General features: G+C 47.9%; 1 protein-coding gene across 1 annotated transcript in view; it reads right to left on the bottom strand.

Moving 5' to 3' along the window:
- ITGB5 (integrin subunit beta 5) overlaps window positions 1-19,270 on the bottom strand; it is a 61,127-nt gene extending 41,857 nt beyond the window's left edge. Inside the window, exons 1-4 of the mRNA XM_065841162.2 lie at window positions 19,113-19,270; window positions 14,965-15,050; window positions 6,751-6,955; window positions 2,704-2,953 (exon numbers count right to left, since the gene is read on the bottom strand). Coding sequence (XP_065697234.1) covers window positions 2,704-2,953; window positions 6,751-6,955; window positions 14,965-15,050; window positions 19,113-19,218 — 647 coding nt within the window. The 5' untranslated portion in view covers window positions 19,219-19,270. The remainder of the gene's footprint in view (window positions 1-2,703; window positions 2,954-6,750; window positions 6,956-14,964; window positions 15,051-19,112) is intronic.
- Window positions 19,271-19,562: the final 292 nt, after the last annotated feature.

The raw sequence follows: 19,562 nt of genomic DNA, 5'->3' as shown, positions 1-19,562 counted from the left end.
CCCAGCAGCCTGGGAGGGTGTGCAATCCATGTCCCATGCCTCCAGAACCAGCGGACTGATGTCAAAGAGCACCACACAGGAGCATCACTGCTGAGAGCTGCTTTTCCCCTGTTTTTCAATATGCACTTTCACTCTGTCATCCATTTTTTTTTGGCAGTATGTGCCACCCTGCACCCACTGCATGCCACCAGGCGCCTGGCAATTGCCAAACATGACATGCATTAATAACTAACACCAACCAACTCATGCATCCTCCCACTTGCCCTGCAAGCCAGTGAGCAAACACCATCTCTGCTTTTCAGAGCTCTGCTGGAGCAGAAAGGGAGGGGTGGCACCCTAAGGCAGAGAAAAGCCTGGCAGACTACCAGGATAACGTCTTTTCCCATGCAAAACCATGAGGAGGCAGGTTCCGTGCTTACCGCACGGCAGGGATTGCTCAGCAGAGCAGCTCCTGCAACGTGGGAAATCACTGAGAGCCTGCAAGGGAGAGGAATGGGAAGGCTTAAGAAGAAAATGTATTTTAAAAGGAGTTGGGCTGGCACTAATTTGCTCTTATCTTCAAAGATAAGAACAGAGAACAATTAAAAACCTCTGCTGATACATGACCTGCTATGGGGAAGTTGTAAGAGGTTTTTTACACAAAAGAGTATTTAAGATTTACTGGGAACCCAAATCCCTCACAAGATACCCCTGAGCAGGGATTTCCACATGCACAGCCATGCACACACCCAACCGAGGGGCAGGACCCACTGCCCTGGCCCCCAGCTGGCAATTAGAGTCATCCCTTGTGATCAGCCCCATGTTCAGACCTGCATCCCGCTCCCGCCCAGGGGCAAGGTGAGGAGCGCGCAACGTCTGAAACCTCGGTGCTGCAGTCTCAGCACCCACCAGGGTGCTTGCTTTGCCAGAGCCTTGGTGCAGAAAGCATACACTGACACACTAAAGGGTCCCATCTCCCATGAAGATTTATAATTTAATCCTTTTTTGTTTGTTTTACACTCCGGGTTTGCTGGCAACAGCTGCAGGCAGCAGCAGGACAGACTGTGGATATCTGAGTGACTATGCACCCAGCACTAAGGGTGGGTTATCTCAGGCTGTAACCTCCACAAGTCCTATCACATATAGATGGGCAATTAGGCTCTCAGTCAAACCCTCTGTCTTCCTTATCTTTTTAAATTCAGTGTTTGTTTCCTTCAAATCATCTCTCTTGAATGACACTGTGACTGCGAGAGGCCACATTTTGGCTCCTCAGGAGGTCCCAGCCAGGATGCTGAGCAGAGGCAAGCAGTGAGCTGGGGGGGAATGGAGGTGGCACAAGGGATTCCAGCCAGACCCCACATAAAAACAGGGCTGCACCCCACCTAGACCTGCAGGACAGCCATCACTGCAAGAAGGAGGAGGAGAGAGTCTGGATCAGGGGCAAAAAACACCCACCACAGCTTACGTTTACTTGCAGATTTTCTTCAATGCGAGCAGGCCACTGGACAAAGTCTGCTTTGACACTAGAAAGAGCTGCGAACAAACCCACACCTGACAACCCACCTCACTGCACATCAGCGATCCCCTTGGCAGCAGCAACAGCCCGCTGGCATGGCAGGCAGGGGAAGGTGATCCTGCTGGAGAACAGGGAGCCAGCACCCCTGATTTGGATGAAGAGGAGACAGATGGCAACTGGAAGGGAGTGCCCACCAGTTCAGCTGCCTTGGGCAATCCTTCATAAATGCTTTCCCAAGAGCAGGTCGGCTTAACGTGACTCGAACAGAAAAGCAACCAACTAGGTAAAACCAAAAGGACGTGAAAAAGTGCTAACCTTACTGCCCTTACATGACTAGAAAGCATCCCATAGATGGACGAGGTGAAGATGGGGACCACAAAGGTGTCAACAGTGACATTCTCCCAGGAGGGCAATTGCTGCTGTATCCATCCTTTTGTGCCAACATTTAAATGCATCCGAGCCTTGATACCCTCTAATACATCCAGTTTCACTCTGGCATAATCCCCAATACACGGGACTTAATCCCAACTCTCCAGCGGTTAAAAGGCAAATGAAAAGGCTCTAGCAAAAACACTAATGCAAGAAAAAAAAATCAAATGCTCTGATATCACCACAAGGCAAACCACACAATCTGTGTCTTTTGCAACTGTTAGTTTGCTTCCCTTCCACAGCAACAAAGATGAAAAAAAACCTGCCTGACATCTTTAAAACACTTTACAAGAACTCACTAATCAGTACCACAGGCCATCACAAATCTCACTTCCCCCAAACACTTCTCTTGGGAAGGACTTACATTGCCTTGGTTTCCTTATCTGCAAAATGGAGACAAAGAACTTAATTGATTTACTCAAGGTCCAACTATGACTCAGAGCTAGGATCAGAAATCAGGAATTTCTGGCTCTTGCTCCTTTTTCTTAAAGCCTGTAAAAAAGCCTGCTATGCCTGCATCGTCTTCAGGTACTTAAAAATAGTTGCAGCTTCCCGATACAGCAGTTTCCCATCTCTAGATGCAGAAATGTCCCAACAGCCACTGCAAAATTGGAAATTCTGCCCCAGAGCATCACAGTGACAGCCATGGCTAATCAGCATTCCCAAAAGTCGGGGCTTAAGTGTGCTTCATTATTTAAAGCAAGAATGGGAAGAGAAGACTGCAGCCAGGCTCTGTGCAAACACAGGGCTTGTCCATTCAGTGTATACCTACCACTTACCCAATGCAGGGATTGTTTTGGTATCTTGGTGCCGTATAGGAGAAAGGAGAAATGTTTTTGTCCACGAAAGAGCCAAATCCCAGACGGAAATTGCTAGTGAGTTTTCGCATCTCTTCAGCCAGCTTGGTCCCCAGATTGCGAATGTTATCCAGGTCATCGTTCATGGACAGGGAGAGGTCCATCAGGTAGTAGAGGTCCACGGGATAGTCCTCCACTTGCCGAACCTGAACGCGGAAGGAGGTCCGGTCACCTGCAGACACACAAGAGTTGAGAGCAGTGAAAAGGAAACTCCTTACACACAGATTATCCAGACCACAGGCATTGTTTTCCTGCCCTGCAGAGCAGACAGATCGCTTCCAAAGAAGAGGGTGAGGAGAATAAGCTTTACCCTTAGGAGACTAAGAGGAAAGTAGGTAACGACTTTGAGTCCTCTTAAGCTATGTAACGTACTGGCTGGCAAGAAAAAGACACTGTATCTATAGAGTGCATGTCTTTTTTATTTTGAAGATATGGGAAAGGGTCTTTCCATCTCAGCTGAAAGAACGTCTAAGGGAAGACACATGAAAAATGCTACTTCCCTGGACTGTGTACAGTCCAGGAGCATTTTCCTAGAAAGCTGGAAAGAAAAGCAAGCAGAATTAACCTAAAATTGATTGTTTCATGGACAACTGGAAGAGGGAACCTGCACATGCTTACTTGGGTATGTTCTCAAAGCAAACCAGAAGTCTAAGAAGTCCTACACAAAAGAGAGAAGGAAGTGGAGCAGTAGAAGGAAGAGGGTCAGGAGAAAACAGCCACAGTGAGATGAATGAGAGATGTCCTCTGAGCTGTGCAGGGAAGTCAAGTCAAAGCTGACACAGAAGAAATGACTTTGAAAAAGACATCTCCCTGAAAAAAGAGCTGTGCCACCGTGATGTTGGAGAAAGCAAGGCAAAAGGGAAGTGAATTGGAAAAGGAAGCTTGTTAGGGTCACCCAGAGAAGCATCAAGACGGAGATGAAGCTTCCTGAGGCGATGACCACAAGGGAAGGAACTGACTGGGCTGAGTCACAGGCTGCGCAAATGTGAAGAAGAAGAAAACCTTTCTACTGATGTTCCCCTTTGACAAACTGCTTTCACCAGAGATGCCCTCCAGAAGGGGTACCTAGGAGAGGAGGCCACTGCCAGCACTGCTTACACCTCAAAATAGGTGAAGTGGCTTCAAAGTGAACTCAAGTTTGCACCAGATGGACCTTGGTGGAAGTAGAGAGGAGGTGGCAAATGTTTGCATTCCTGAGAGGGGGGGTCTAAATGGAAACTCAGACTCCAGCACCCTAAAACCCCAGGCTGGTTTGGAGACCCTGTGTCCCCAGCTGCCACATCAGCTCATTTTCTAGCTCAGTGGGGTCTCAGACCCAGGGACTCAGATCCTCTCTAGACCAAGCTCCCCCTCCTGCGCTCCTCTCCCAGTTCTTCACAGCTGAGGCTGAACTTCAGGCACTGGCAGGTTCTGCAAAACACTCCTGGCTTCCCCTCCTCTTACCCAGAAATGAAACATTTTTTAGTATTATGAAAACATTTCCTGAACCATTTTATTGTTCTCATTGTTTGCAGCAGCACAGCTGCTCCCACTTACTGCCTGCCCAACAACATGCAGCAACAGCATCTCCATCCCAAAACTGATGTGCTCATGACACACGGCACGAAGGGCTTTGCAGCCCAGCAGGTGGGAGCACTGCATGGTACCTGGGGTCACGCTGCACCGAACCGCACACAGACACAAAAGCCCTCCCTAGCTCCATGTGTGTAGATGTAAGTGCAGAAGAATTTATTATTCTCTGTGCACAGAATTACCCCCACGCTTCTAGGGATAATCCAGCCTCCTTCTTCCCCACATACCATCACCAACATCCTCTCCTTAGGGCTCTTACTGAAAAATTTTAAAACTCATTCAGAAATGTGTCTTGGATACCACCACACAGAGGCAGTGCAGAAAATGGAAAAAACTGCTTTTGGACAATTTACAAATGCAAACTTGACAATCACACTTATCCACAAAAACCTCTTCTTTCTGCTTGGTGAGGCTTGATGGACAATACAACTTGAATCTATTCATTTTTTTAATTCCTTCTACACTCTTCAAATTTTTCATCTAACCATGACACTCTACCTTATAGCTGGACACAAGATTAAAAAGCAATATTTTAAAAACTAAATATGAAGGACATCAATTCAAAGCCTTTGGAAACCAGCTCTGGGCATGGAGATTTGGGGATGTGACTTCTGCCACGGGACGATTAGATCAAACTGCCTGGGTGGGAATGGTGAACAATTGACAATTCACTCTGTTCTGCTTCTGCTTAGCGGTCTAAGAATAAAAGATCACCATTGCCACAGCCTGCCATGTGAATTAATCTTTGAAATAGTACACCCTTCATGCCCAAAATTAAATCAACATTGTCTCCTTTTTGTCTTGGGTTCACAGGGTGAAACCCATTCTTAAGCTCAAGGATTAATGGATAATTTAAACTGCGGATGTTAATACAAGGGTTTAGGAAGTCATTAGTCCTAAAATGGAGTGCCTCCCAGGATTAAAAAGAGAGCAAAAATGGGAGATGCTATTGCAAAAATCTAGGTATGTCCTTCCTCCTGCAATGACTCCAATGATAGGTACACAGGGAGGGGAGTTCCGTGGCCAAAAAGCATCCGACAGCAAGACCCCGGGAAGGCATGGGGAGAGGGAACACCCACACACGGCTGCAGAGCTGAGTGGTGGCACCCCTCTGGCTGGCAAAACTGCCAGGCACTGGGAGAGGGGAATTTGCTGATCACAGGGCGCTGGGCATGAAGGAGGGACCGCGGGAGTTGAGATGTGGAAGCTGAGCCAGCCCTTTCTGGCAGGAATTGTGTCAAGAAGCAGAAATAATAACAACTCCCTTTTTTGTGTGGGAGCAAACTTCTTTTATCAGCAACATTCGGTTGCAGAAGCCCTGCATCTAGACATACGTCCAGTGGTGATTACTCTCAGGTATCTCCTTTTAAGGCTTTGAAGCAAAACTTATTTACGTTTGAGGGTCTGACTGATGACAGCAGTCATACTGCTGAGGAAGAGTTAATTAAAATACATTGTGACATCCATCGGATAGAATTAAAACAAAAAATCCTGCAGCAACTGGTAGGCTTGGAAGAGTGCTGGTCATGTGAGCACCAGCACAAACTCCTGTTTTTCTTGGGCAAAACAACATATTTCATTTTTTTCTGTATGCTCATGAGAGCTGTCACAAAAATATAAGCCTTAGAAACCCACACCAATTGCTTATAATGAATCAAGCTTTTGTATTTGCTTCTTAAGTTTGCAATAACGAGTTTTTTCCCTCCCCTTCAGAAATGTCAGCTGCCAAATTTTTGCAAGAATTCTGAACTCACAGTAAAGCCTCCCCCCACCATGCAAAAACTTTCGATAACAAGCATGCTCGCATGCCTCAGTCTAGCCCTTCCTTTCTAATTTTTAATTAAAAGATTGAAGAAAAGTGATGGCTCAGGGGAATGAAACAGGGATCTGGCCACAGTCCAAGATCTGAATCACAAGTTCAAATCTCCATCTTCAGTCTTGATCCCACGTCTCTTTTGCATACTGACAGAAAACAGATATGTGGACTTTTTTTCCAATGTATAGAAGGAGCTGTCTCAGTCTAGAGTCAAGCACTGTCAGCTTGCTGGAGGATCCAAACTTACTTTAACTCCTTTCACCCAGTGATTACATTTTTAAGTCAAGCAGGTTCCTTTTAAATACATGCAAAGGTTAAGACTAGTACTGACAAGAGTTTTGGGTGGGATTTGGCTGACTGCACAACAGCAGTGTCTTCTCATTAAGAACATACACCTCAACCTCAAGCCTGTTTGTGATATACCACTGAAGTACATGGGCTCTGGAAGGGGCTAGCAGCCACCTTCTTTAGTGGGCTACAACGTCATGGGCTGTAACACGCTCCAGGCACATCCCGGACACCCTTTCTCACCCCCCAGCAAGCACACCCTAGCATACAGCTCAGAGCCACTGGGGACTCACCAGGACGAAGATTCAAGGCGACCTTCTGAGGTGTGATCTGCGTGACATCCAGGTGGGTCTGGTCAGAGCCCTTGCTGCTCAGAGGGATGTTCTCCACCACACTGATGCTGCTGCTGGGGTTTTCGATGGCTCCAGCACAACCATTTGCAATCAGGTTCTGCAGGAAGTCGCATCGTGACGTGATGGACTTTGTGCTGCCAAACTCCTGGGGGTGAAGAGCGGACAAAAGGGAAAGGGAGGGAGAAACAATCAATCAATCCCACAGCAGGACCTTTGTTTTGATGTGCTGGTATCTGTACCAAATAGGAGATGACAAGGAGAAGCTGGTGTCATTTGTGGTGGCTGTAGTCAAAAGCAGCCTGCACTGAGCCTTGAGCCTGTCAAAGGGATCTATCAAAAAAGAAATACTGCAGGGGTTTGGAAATTCAATTTGCTCTCAGACCACCACAGCAGAAAGCTAAACCTGGCTTTTCACGCCAACCACAGCAGCAGCACTTGCTCCCAGCCCTGTGAAGGCATGGCAAAGTGTGTGGTTTGCTGCCTGGACAGCCGATTGCCATCTCTTTGAGGAAAAAGGTGAGAAGCTGTCAATTTTTGCACATGCATTGCCTTTGAAGGAGCTTTGCAAAAGAGAAAAGAGAGGACAAGGAGATGGGACCATGGGAAGCAGGATGAACCCACCAACCCAGAAAGCCAAGCCAGGATGTGAAGCTGCAGACTGAAGCTGGGTGGCTCCAGGGACCTACACCATCAGCCCTGGGTGAGATACCACATGTCCTCATGGCAGCACCTCAAGTACCCCTGCCCCTCACACCTCTGCATCGCAGGCTTTGGTGTGACACTATCACCGGGAATAAAACTGCAACCACAGCAAGCAACCCATGACGTGGAGCACAGATAGAGCAGGTTGACATGGGCAGGCTGTCCTGGGCTTTGCTGGAGAATGAAGGAGGTGGGAGAACCCTCATAGGGGCTGGTCAGAAGGCAGTCCCTGCCGGCTGCAAGCAGCTGGGCACAGGCAGCCGCTGGGTCCCAGAGGACGGGCTGCCTTGGCACGGACCATCCCAGTGCCCGTCCCCAGAGCTCCAGCCCTCACTGCCAGCCCCACGCCTGGCGCACAATGCAGCCTTGTGTGGGGCGGTGCTCAAGGACAACCGGCTGCACAATGTGGCCTTTTGCAAAGAGCCCATTTGTTAGAATGCCTTTTTTTTTTTTTTTTTTTTAATGCCAAAAGGGCCAAAGGGAGCAAGTCACATGCCTAAAACTTATTGAATTTTCAACAGCCAATTCCTACTTATTTCTGCACTGTAACAATAGAGACAACCATCTTCTGCTTTGGGGTGGATGGACTAAAATGACATTAAATAATGCAGAGAAGATGCTCACAGTCCCTCCTTCAGTGGCACAGCCAAAAATCAGCATGGGGCTGAATAAACGCCAATTTTTGCTGATGCTCCAGCATGGCAGAGGATGAGGAAGACATTGAGAAGGGAGAGGTTGCTGGACAGATCTTCCCCTCACACCCCACAGGGTGCTCCAGGGGTGCCTCGAGGACAACCGCAGCCCTGAGGACACAGACAGAGGCTCTCTGCTGCATTTTCTCACTACAAGGTCCCAATGCTATTTGAAAAATGCGAGATCTGCATTCCAGCATCCAACAGTGCAGTCCAGCCAAGGAGACAGCACGTCGGATGGATGCGAACACGAATTCATTGGAACGTGTCGTGTAAACAGATGAACTTCCAAGAAAGGAGGACTGGGACTATTTAAATCATCTCCCAGCATGACAAAATAAAAATCAGAATCCTTCTCAAAACGGAAAACAATGCCCAGCCTTTCAGAGCAACACGTTTAAGGCAGACCTTGGAGGAAAGTTTCTCTCAGATGTGGTTTGATTTAAAGTCAGAGGAAAGCCAGTGGGGTCCAGGCACTCTTCCAGGCTGGTCTGCCCAGCAGCAGAATATCCACAGGGAGATGTTCTCCTGCTGTCCCCATGCCTGGACCATGACTCCTGCTGAGCACCTCTGTCAGCTCATTTCTGCTGCCACCTATTAGAAAGGAGAGTCTGGTTGTGCAAAAAGCAACACAAACAGCACCTGGAGTGCAGCCGGGAACCTTTAGTATTCCCTAGGAAGGAGAGAAGTAACCGAACCAGATGATATTTAGAGCTGCTCGTGCAACTGCAGCCTTTATCAGGCATTTCCAATCCTCCCTGGGGTCTGCTCCAAAGCCTCTTGATGTGAACAGAAAGACTCAACTTCAAAGGGCTTTGAATTAGGGCTTAATTTTCTGGCTGGGGCTGGGGTAGCAGGAGAGCCAGGAGGGGTGGGTAGCCCTGGGCGAGGAGGATAGCAACTTCCTCCCCCAGCTGCTTCTCTTTAGCAGCTGAGCTCGTACCACCACGACAGACGGCTCTGGTACTGTTTATACTGGTGTTCATCATCCCAGCGAAGGCCATACAGGAAAGATCATCCACATACTGAGGACGAGACAGCAGTGGCACAGGGGGTGAGGAACACGCTTGTGCGGGACTTGCCAGGAGCTTCTCTGGGGACAGGGCGCCTGTGCATGTGCAAGCCTGTTCATTTGCACAGCAGTGAGAAACAATTACTGCTGTAATGTGTTTTTTTGCAGCCTCTGTCACTGAAGTTCTCCAGTGGAAGCCCAGGAGGTCAGGAGAAAAACCCTGCATGAGTCCCGCAGGAGCTGCACAAGGCTCTCAGGTCAGCGGCACCTCTGCACAGTTCCCCTTTGTTCAACCCATTATTTTCTCTTAACCTTTCTTCTAAAGTGGGCCCAGAGGATTTTACAGGCTAAGAGGGTTGGGGTTGTTCAGCCTGGAGAAGATAAAGCTCCAGGGAGACCTTATTAAACCTTATTGCAGCCCTTCCATACGTAAAAGGAGCCCATAAGAAAGATGGAGCAGACTTTTTAGAAGGCTGTGTTATGACAGGACAAGGGGTAATGGTTTTAAACTAAATGAGGGGAGATTCAGGCTGGATATGAGAAGAAATTAGGGTGATGAAACACTGGCTCAGGTTGCCCAGAGAGGTGATTGATGCCCTGGAAACATTCAAGGCCAGGCTGAACGGGGCTCTGAGCAACGTGATCTAGTTGAAGATGTCCCTGCTCATGGCAGGTGGGTTGGACTAGATAGGCTTTCCAGGTCCCTTCCAACCCAAACCATTCTTTGATTCTATGACTTGCCACAGAACAAGATGCAGCTCAGATCAAGTCCAGGCCCTTTCTTGTTTGTGAAATGCTGAATTACCCAGGGTGGAAGAAAATAATGCTCAGGTGTGCAAATGCCCAGGGATGGGGGTGCAGTGCAGCACCCAGGGGCTGCAGGACTGACTACTTCTGCTTTGGTTTCAAACCCAGGCAGGGTGACACTGAGCAGGGAAAGAACAGTGGCATCAGGAAAGCCCCATCAATGGCCGCAGCACCCTGTATTGGACCCACAGGTCAAAACCCAAAGACAAAACTGTGACTACCATGAACCATCCAACTCAAGTGAAAAGTTTTCTGTGACAGAGAAAAATCAAGACTCCCGGAGGTTAAATTAAAGGAAAAAAGCATGAGAACATTTGAGGAGTAAAAGACGCAGGTCCAAGTAATTCATGAACAACCAAGCAAAAGGTAGCCCCACACCAGCTCACATAAGGCATAAATTCAAACCCCAGCTCCCTCTGAGCAGAGGTCACCTCAGGGTCAGTTAAGCAATTCCGTGTGCCCAAATACCTTTCGACCATTTGCTTCCATCCCCATTTCAGAGAGAAAGGCGCAGGTACCCCACAGCAAGCAGGGACCGCCCCAAGTATGGCTTGGTGCCACAGAAGCATTGCTTTGGGAAGGTCCCACCACATCCCCATCAGCAGGACAAGGCTGGCTGCTTGCAGCCCCGGGGGCACTTTGCGGCCCAGCCTCTGCATTCACAAGCTCACAAAAGCAAATAGACACAAGCAGTCCCGAGTGAATGGAGACAACAATGTGACAATGACATGCTCATCAGTTTGACAGTTTTAAAACAAATTGCTTGGTTCATGCCATAAAAACGGAGAACAGCACTAACTACCTGACTATAACTCCTGACTAGGCATGTTCCTACCATTTTCTGCTTAAATCAATCCTGTTGTGTATTAATTCAGTCTGAACTATTCCTGCTTTATCCATTTAAAAAAATTGTCATGTCTCCTCTAGGAACATCCTTGATTTTCCCTCCTCATTCTGCAGGCGTGTATTCCTGAGATGGGAGAGGATGGGGTACACGCAACCTGCTGGAAAACAGAGGGCATCATTGGGGAAATTTCAGTTAAATTAATCAAAAAGGATATTTCATTTTAATTAATGTAATTAATCCGTATCCCTGTTTGGCAAGTACACACATAAATGCATCCACATAGGTAATGCATGGCTGAACATATGTACACACAACCTACACACACCTAAGAAACAAGAGGAGCCTCTGCACACTGGTGTGCTGCTCCCCAACATGTCAAGCAGAAGAAAACAGCAACATAATGACAATTTTTTCCCCCCATACTGGTACTCCCAGATGCTCTTTTGGAGAAGATACCCCCCTGCAATCACTCCAGGTAGGTTTATCTTGAAAAACAAACCTGACCTGGAGCTTGGAGGACAGCACTGAAGCCCCTTGCAGAGCTCTCTGCTCTCCCCAACAAGCCTGATGAGCCCCACCAAGCCTGGGCGACCTGATGCCACTGCAAAAATCCAACAAGCATCCTCATCTCCCACACACGAAAACCAGGCTGCCACAAAGATCACAGCAGCCCCACGGGCCAGCAGGCTGCTTCCAGCCAGAGTCTTTCATGAGCAACATGTCAGCAATTTCTAGTCATTTCCAGCTTCTTCCGGAGCTTGCCGGAGAGGCTGACGAAACTTCTCAGATTCCAGCATGGATGGAAAGGCTGCAGCAGTCTCTGTCACACAAGGGTCACATATGTCCTCCAGACAGTCTTGTTTCAAGGCATGCTCAGGAGATGGTTAAGGCCACACGTTCATACCACCTCTTTTAAGTGCCCTTTAAATGGATCACCTCATTTATGTCCTGCTGTTCAAGGTATTTTTCCATGAGCCAACAGAATCCATGTCTGCTTCCAAATTTCCAACAGCCCAAAGACTTGTGTTTAGCTCAGCAGCCCCTGCAGGCTCTGGGGCTGCGGGATACCAGAAGCTGCTATCATCAACTCATCCATCATCACCCTCTCGGATGGAAGCAGAGATGCCGAACACAAGCAGAAGTAAACAGAGGGTGATTCCAGCCGAGGGGATGTGATGCATCCTGTACTAACAGGTTGGGAAGTATAGTCATAAATTTATAGCATCTTGACTGCTCTGCTGTAAGCATCTATCCATACGCACATTCTTACCTTCACAATTCAAGGTATTGTAAATACAAGGAACATTATCCCACTTGGAAAACCATCAGGATAGGGCTCCTTGTATCCACAAAATTGCTTTCACTCACTCCCAGCCCCTAGTGCAGCTTATGAGCACACGAGACTTCCTACTCGTCTACAGTCATATAGAGCCTGGATCTGGGAGTGCAAAGGGACATGGAAGAGGATGCAACAGTGCAGGAGGCTGCATGAAGCATGACCCTCTCTGGGAAACAGGGTGGCTTTCCTGCCCAGACTGCTTCTCTCCCACAGCCAAAGGGTCCTTCGCAGTATCGGTGCTGCCGGGCACCCAGGGGGATAAAGAACAGATGGTTATGATGGGCCCACCAAGTGATGTTACTCCCCAATATAAGGATTATTATATATAAGAAGGTATATATACACAGGAAGATGATACACTAATATATGTAATATATTTTGTGTATATATATTATAGACATCTCTACACTTCCTGTATATATAATACATATACACATATTATAAATACATAATTATATATAGAATTAATTATATATATTTATAGACTACTACTATATATACTTCCTGAAAAAAGTTATCAATTGTTGTCTACAAATATGACAACAGCTGGCTCAATTTGCACCCAAACCTCTTAAGTAAATGCAAAGGAAGCAGAAAACACACGCTAATCAGCTAATTGTGTTTCTGCAACAGCATAACTAGCATCTATATAAACTGCTTTAATATCTTAGCCCTGGTACTTAAACAGCAGCAGAGCTATAGGATTTGACTGGCATATACACACCCAGGCAACATACATAGCAAATGACAGCTAATGCAAATAGCTAAGGAAAATAGATTAAAAGCAATTTAATAAGCGTGCCTGACCAGGCTGTGGCAGAGGGAAGGGAAATACTGTGGTGAAATGATTATGCAAAGAAAGCGGATATTAAGAGTTTATAGGATTACTTGAAAACTTTTGAAGTCAAAAACCTCTAGTATCTTTTGCAATCCTATTACCTCACCTGATGATCTCAGTTAAAGAGAAATAATTAGAGTTTCAAATAGTAAATTATTAAAAAAAAAAAAAAAATAGAAAAAAAAATAGAATAAGAAGTCACTAAGTTTTAGCATGCAGCGTGTAATGGGGACAGCAGCTTTTAAACACAGCTCTTGGCACTAAACACCTTGAGGCACATTTTTAAATAGCTGCTGTACACTAAAGGTCAGGAAGTATTACAGCACTTCCCTGTAAACAGCCGTCTTCCTTCTTGGCCCCTCCATTCCATTTAGGATTATTTTTTCTTGGTAACTCTCTCGTTTGCAAGATAAGAGTCAGGCTGCCAGCCCCATGAGCTGCCATACAATTAGTGGTCACAGCGACCACCAGATAAACATTTCCACTGGCAGCATTTTGCAAAAAGTTGTCTTTTGATGCCAAAAAAAGAAAAAAAATAAAATTAAGGCAAGCTATTGGGTACCCATAGCTTAATAGCCAGCGTTCCTGGATCCAATCTCACCACCGCAGATTAGCTGGCTGGAAGAGAAGCTCTTACAGCTGTTTACAAGATGTCTCAAAGCGAGATCTATTGCTTTACCCTTTCCCTTCTGCACACCATTCTCCTTGCTGGGGGAAAAAAAAAAGCAAACCATGAAAGCTATGATGCTGTCAGGTAGCACGTTAGTAGCATTAGGGAGTTCTTGAAGAGATGCGGCTGTGCCTACAAGCAAGCACAAACCTAGTAAAACAGAGCTGGAGAGCCAGAGGCCAAGGTACCTCCCAAGACCCAGACAAACCATGGGACTTGGGACCCCCCCTTCACCCCATCCTTATCTCCATCCCCATCCCCTATCCTGAGGCAGCAGGAGGGACAGGAGCAGCAGAGGGACACCCAGGCAGCACCCACATCCTCAGCCCTGCATCGCCAGCTATGGTGAGGTGAAGTGTGTGCTCAACCCCACAGCTTGCCTCCTCCAAAAGGACGATCTGGATGGCCACGCTAGAAGGAAAAAAAGTTGACAGGGAACAGGAAAGCATCGCCCATCAATCTATGCCTGTCAAGAAGCTGAAAATCATGCACTGCTCTGGGGTTTCTCACAGCCCAAAGCTGTTCCTGACACAGCAGCTATGCCTGCAAGCAGGGTCTTTCCACACGTCTGTAAACATCCGTGTTTCTCCTACTAATGAGTAGTCCTTAGGAAGCAGGAAAGGATATTTGGAATTTCTTACAAACCAAGAAGGTCACATTAAATTATGGGCAAGGAGCTTCAGCACCCAACAGAAGGATGCATTTTCACCCCAAAGCACGCAGTTAAGCTCTGTAACTCATCACCACAGCACAATGCGGATGCCAGAGACATGGGTTGGCTCCTAAAACAACACAATAGATTCAGAGAGGAGAATCATCTTTGTTACAGACAAAGAGTCTGTACTATGCCAGGCCATGCAGCAAGAGACATGTAGCGAGACAACAGCTGGGGGCTTGGGGCTTTTTAGGGAGACAGCTTTCAAGCAAGGCTCCCTGCAACACAGAGCCCATGCAGGGACCCTGCATCCACCAAAAACAAGAAGGTAATTGAAGGGACAGAAGGACTGAAGGAACAGTGCTGCTCTGTTGAGGATCCACAGGGGCCAGCAGGGTCAAAGAATTATTTCCTACAGTGACAAAGAGCTGAAAAGTCACATACACCCAAAATACGCTCCGCACGAGAATGCCCGCTGCACTCACTCATTCCTTCTGGCACAGAGGGGTGTCAGGAACAGGCAAGGGGGGAGGAATAGCTCCCTTTCTGCACTACAAAAAACATGCAAGACAAACAAAGTCTACCCACATACCTCCTTGGAGCACCAGGCACACTTGGGATGGATGAGGAGACACTCTTCACAGGATGTGGCGCTTCCACTCGTGCACAGATTGAGACCTTCAGCAAGAGAGAAAAAAACAGAGAGTGGGGTGGGCTGAACAGTTTCTCCACTCCAAAAAAGTATTCAGGGGTCTTCTGAGATATTCTTAATGATAAACACACTGTAAGTTCAAACTGTCAAGAGTAAGGAATCTCTTGGGAGCTTAAAAGGCTGGAGAAGGAATAAACATCTTTTCACTGTAAGAAGATCTGTTCTTTTCCTTCAAGAAAAAAAGGACAGAAACTAGTTTGGAGGAGCCTAGAATAACCAAAATACAACTCTGCTGATTTTTCTTCCCTCTTTTTTCAGTGGTTTCTGGTTAATCAAAGAGTTCATCTATTCATCTTCCCAATAAACACTCCCATCAATGTGGACAGAAGGCAATAACTGTTTGATTAGCCTGAAATATGAGGGTGGCTGTCCAAAATGCCCCAGGATGCCAATTTTTAAACTCAAGCTAGACACATCTTCTCTATTTTTCCAGCTGAATATATGGAGGGTCCCTCCCCAAAATTTTCACCTAAAGCAGCCTTGGAAGATACTCATCTCTCCCTTCCACACAGGTGATTTCCACAGTGGACTCCTGTTATAGTAAATTACTTTTAATTTATGACAGGAGCCATTTCCACAGGATATCCAGGTTAAGCCGGAGAGGGTATTTGCACTGGGGCACATCCAAGGCTGGCTGGGCTGGAAGACACCGCTCAGCGACCAAGGGCTCTCCCTGCCCATGATGCCAGCAGGGGCTCTGCGCCCACTGAGGCAGCAGCGACACTGGCAGCAGCGATGCTCTTTGCTCCTGGATTGCTGGTGTCCAGCAGCACAAGGGATACCAAGCGAGTTTCACTTGTACAATCTACGATTTGAGCTTTGGTTTTCAAAAAATTAAGTGGAACCACACAAGTGAAGCCGAAGCAAACATCAGTGGTATCGGCTGTGAATGCAGCAGCTTGTTCAAGCGTGCCTGTGGCTATCAATGTGCCCTTCCACACCACTGATGCCCCAGCTCCCCAGGGTGAAGCTATTAACTTCTAGTGTCAATAACTGATTAAAAAAAAGTCTTCAACCGAGGATTCAGCACAGAGGCTGCACACTCCAAACAAAATGCCTCAGGCTCAAAGTCCAAGTCCACTATTTTTTCCAACCTAAATGTCAATAAAAGTATTGTCAGGCCTCTATTTTCAGCCACTTGCATCTGCAGATACCATTGCACCACACTGCTGCTGGGTATAATCTGCCAATGGCACAGACTTGCTGATGGTTGCTGAAGCACCAGACAGAGTTCTTTCCTGTCCCAAGAATTTCCTGCCCCAAGAGCTTTGGAAAAGGGATTTTTGCTGTGTCCCAACTGAATATTGCACCAAAAAACTAAAAGTGGTGGTTGCCTGGGTCGCTCCTATACGGGGATGGGCTGTGAGCGCAGGAAGCAGTGAATTAAGCTGGACAGCTGGAGGAGAACTTAGCATGCCCTAGAGTAAAAGCAAAAAGAGGATAAGTAGGTCCTGTCAGTAATTCTCCGTCATTGCCGAGGCATGGCCGTGTCAGAGCCCTGCCCTGCCGTGCCTCTGTTGCCCGCAAGGTAGTTAACTTGAACCCGGGAGCGCCAAGCCCTGGACTTTCTCTATGGCCCCCATTCAGAGAGGCTGCTTGGGCTCATTCATACTGAACAAGAGCCTTCTTAGGGTGTTGTGTTCTTTTCGCTTTTGCTGGCTGTTACCACAACCCAAGCGTTTCATTCCTTGTTCACATTCTGAAGTTATACTCCAGCTCCTGGACATTGCAAGAGCTCAAAAACATATATGTAAAATAAAGTAAAAACATAACTTGTTCGACTGACTTCTGATTTGCACAGAGATTAACTCTTGTTTTTGCAGACCCTACAATACAGCTGAAAGCTTTTCCTCAAGAGCCACTGCTCTGGTAGCAGTACACTGGAAAATGCAGCTAAAGTAATGGGCTTTATAAAGCAAAGACTTGCGTCTGTACCCTGGCTCCCCAGCCCTGGCTCTCCCACAGCTTCACTCACCCATCTGCATGGAAATAGGATAATATTTACCTCCCTTTCTGACTGCTGGATTTTTGAGAGTTTACTTAGTAATGGTGATATCTGAATGAAAACCAAGGTCTCCTCCTTCTACCGGGTGCCATGACCAAAGCACCAAGCCCACGCTCCTGTGGCCAGCCACGGGGTGACATTCCTCCTGGTGGCAGCTTTTGAAGTTTCCAAGTATGCTTTTCTTTCCACTCTGGAGCAAAACCAAACCATTTCCAGCATTGTTGTGAAAATGGAGCTTTATGAAGCCCTCTGATTTTGGACTGAAACCTGAGCTTTTTGAGTTGGAGTAAAAACATGCAGGATTTTCCAGATGCAAGGCTTTGCTATGCTTGATTCAGTGGAGTCATTCCTGAATTGGGCAAAGGAAGGACCTGAAGATACTCATGCTAGTCCAGAAGATGCTTGTGCTAGTCCAGATCCTTCCAGATGCTGGAGTAAATCTCCAGAAAAGGCTGGAAGAAACTCAGTTTGCTCCTTGATTCTGATATATTTAATGAAGCTACACTTAAACTTTGATTAAACATCTTATAATGGTGAAATTTCCATCCAGGTTTTAGTTGGCATTACTCTAGAGGTAAATCACCCACCTTGGACCACTGAGCTCCAAACCCTCACACTGACTCTTAAGCCTTGCACCCTATTTTGTTTTGCAGAGCAGTGCCCAGCAGGCATGAAGAGCATCTCCAAACAACATCCTTCCTGTGGACTGAGCCACTGGAGAGCCCAAAAAAGCAGAAGAAGATAGTGCATCCCACTAGACAGCTGAGGTTTTAATACATCAAACTGTTGATGCAGAGCAAGATAGGAAACTCTCATGAAAGGTGCTCAACAAATTTACTCATAAAGATGCTCTGGGCAATCAGACTTCATTTTAAACCTGTTCTGCAAGAAATCCTAGTTTGGGCAGCTCCCCAAAGTGAGATTAATGTACTGGCTTGCTTGAGGGAAGAAAAAAAAAAGTTATGTACTTTAGCCTTTATTCTGCTAAGGGTGAAAATAGATCATTTTATTTATGTTTACAATAAGCACTCTAACAGTCTCTTCACTGAGATGGTCTACTGCATTATCAAATCATCAATTCCAAGGATCAGACTCTCAATATAAATAAATAAATAAGTGAAGAAAACCTCTTCAGAGGTTTTGCAGTTGCGTGCCACAGCACTTTGTAAGATGAGCCTCTTGTTAAGACAACTCATTAAAACATTAAGCACTGAGAGTAAGTACCGGAATGGTGGACTGAGGCATTTTGTGGGCTCCCTTTATATAAGAAGTTTCCCTGAATGCTTGAAGAGGAGAGAAAACCCATTTCCAGCAGTACTAGAACAGACTCACAAACTGCACAGCAGTCTCCGAGTACATCCAGGAGAGCATCCCTGCTGGGGACAAGGACCACTCCCTGGGCACAAAGCTCATGTGGGGGAACAACATAAGGTGAGAGCGTAGAAATGGGTCACTAGCAGAGCAAATGTTTGTGGCTTTATGCTGCTGCAAATCAATTAATACACATTGCTGAGACAAACATGCCAGGGAAGTTCTTTTCCCTTAATAGAGGTGGTTATAGCTGACTCCATTAAAGTATATGCATACAGCGAGAGGTGTATACACAGCAGTTCCACGCTTTGCAATGCGCGATGTAAGATCCCACACGGCAAAGCCTAGGGATGCGCTCCACGCCCAGCGCGGCGTGGGGGACCCCGGATTCGGAGCCCAGCGCGGCTGGGGACGTCCCGGGGCTGGCGGGGAAGCGCAGGGAGCCCCGGCATCGGCCGCCTCCGGGCCGGGGGGCAGCGAACCGCGTCCCGTCGGCACGGGGGCTGGAGCTGGAACGGGCACAGAGACAAAATCCAGCACGGGGCGCCGGTGGGGAGATGAGAGCGGGTCTGGGGCAGCCGGAAAGTAGGGGGAGAGAGAAGGAAAATTGTAAATCGTAACAAAAGTACACCGAAGCGGGTTTGGGGGATAATCCGCCTTCCGGGGCGGTGTTTGCGGGGCCCGGAGCGGCGGGGAACGGAGCGGCCCTTACCTCTGCCGGGCTGCAGCGGGGCGGCCAGGAGGAGGAGGCGGAGGAGGAGGAGTGGGGGGGGCCGGCGGGCGGCGGCGGGGGCCGGCAGCCCCCCTCGGCGGGGCATGGTGCGGGCGGCCGGGGCGGCCGGGCAGCCCTTCCCGGCCGGGCCCTCCCCGCCGCCTTTTGTGCAGCCGCGGCGGCGGCGGCGGAGGAGGAGGCGGGGGCGGCGCCGCGGAGCTGCGCGGGGGCGGCCGGAGCTGAGCTCCCAGCTCCGTGGCGGGACGGGCGTGCGTGTCCGTGTGTCGGTATGTCTGTCTGTCCCGCTCCCGAGGGTGCGCTGCCACCTCCCCGCCCCGCCGCGCAGGGAGGCGTAACCCCGTCTCCGCGGGCGCGGAGCGGGCACAGGCGGGTACACGTGCGGATGAGCGTGCACAGGGACACGGACACACACACAGACTGCATCTGCAC

This window comes from Patagioenas fasciata, chromosome 7 (genome assembly GCF_037038585.1).
Source record: "Patagioenas fasciata isolate bPatFas1 chromosome 7, bPatFas1.hap1, whole genome shotgun sequence".
Taxonomy (NCBI): Eukaryota; Metazoa; Chordata; class Aves; order Columbiformes; family Columbidae; genus Patagioenas; species Patagioenas fasciata.
This window is presented reverse-complemented; position numbering and strand designations above follow the sequence as displayed.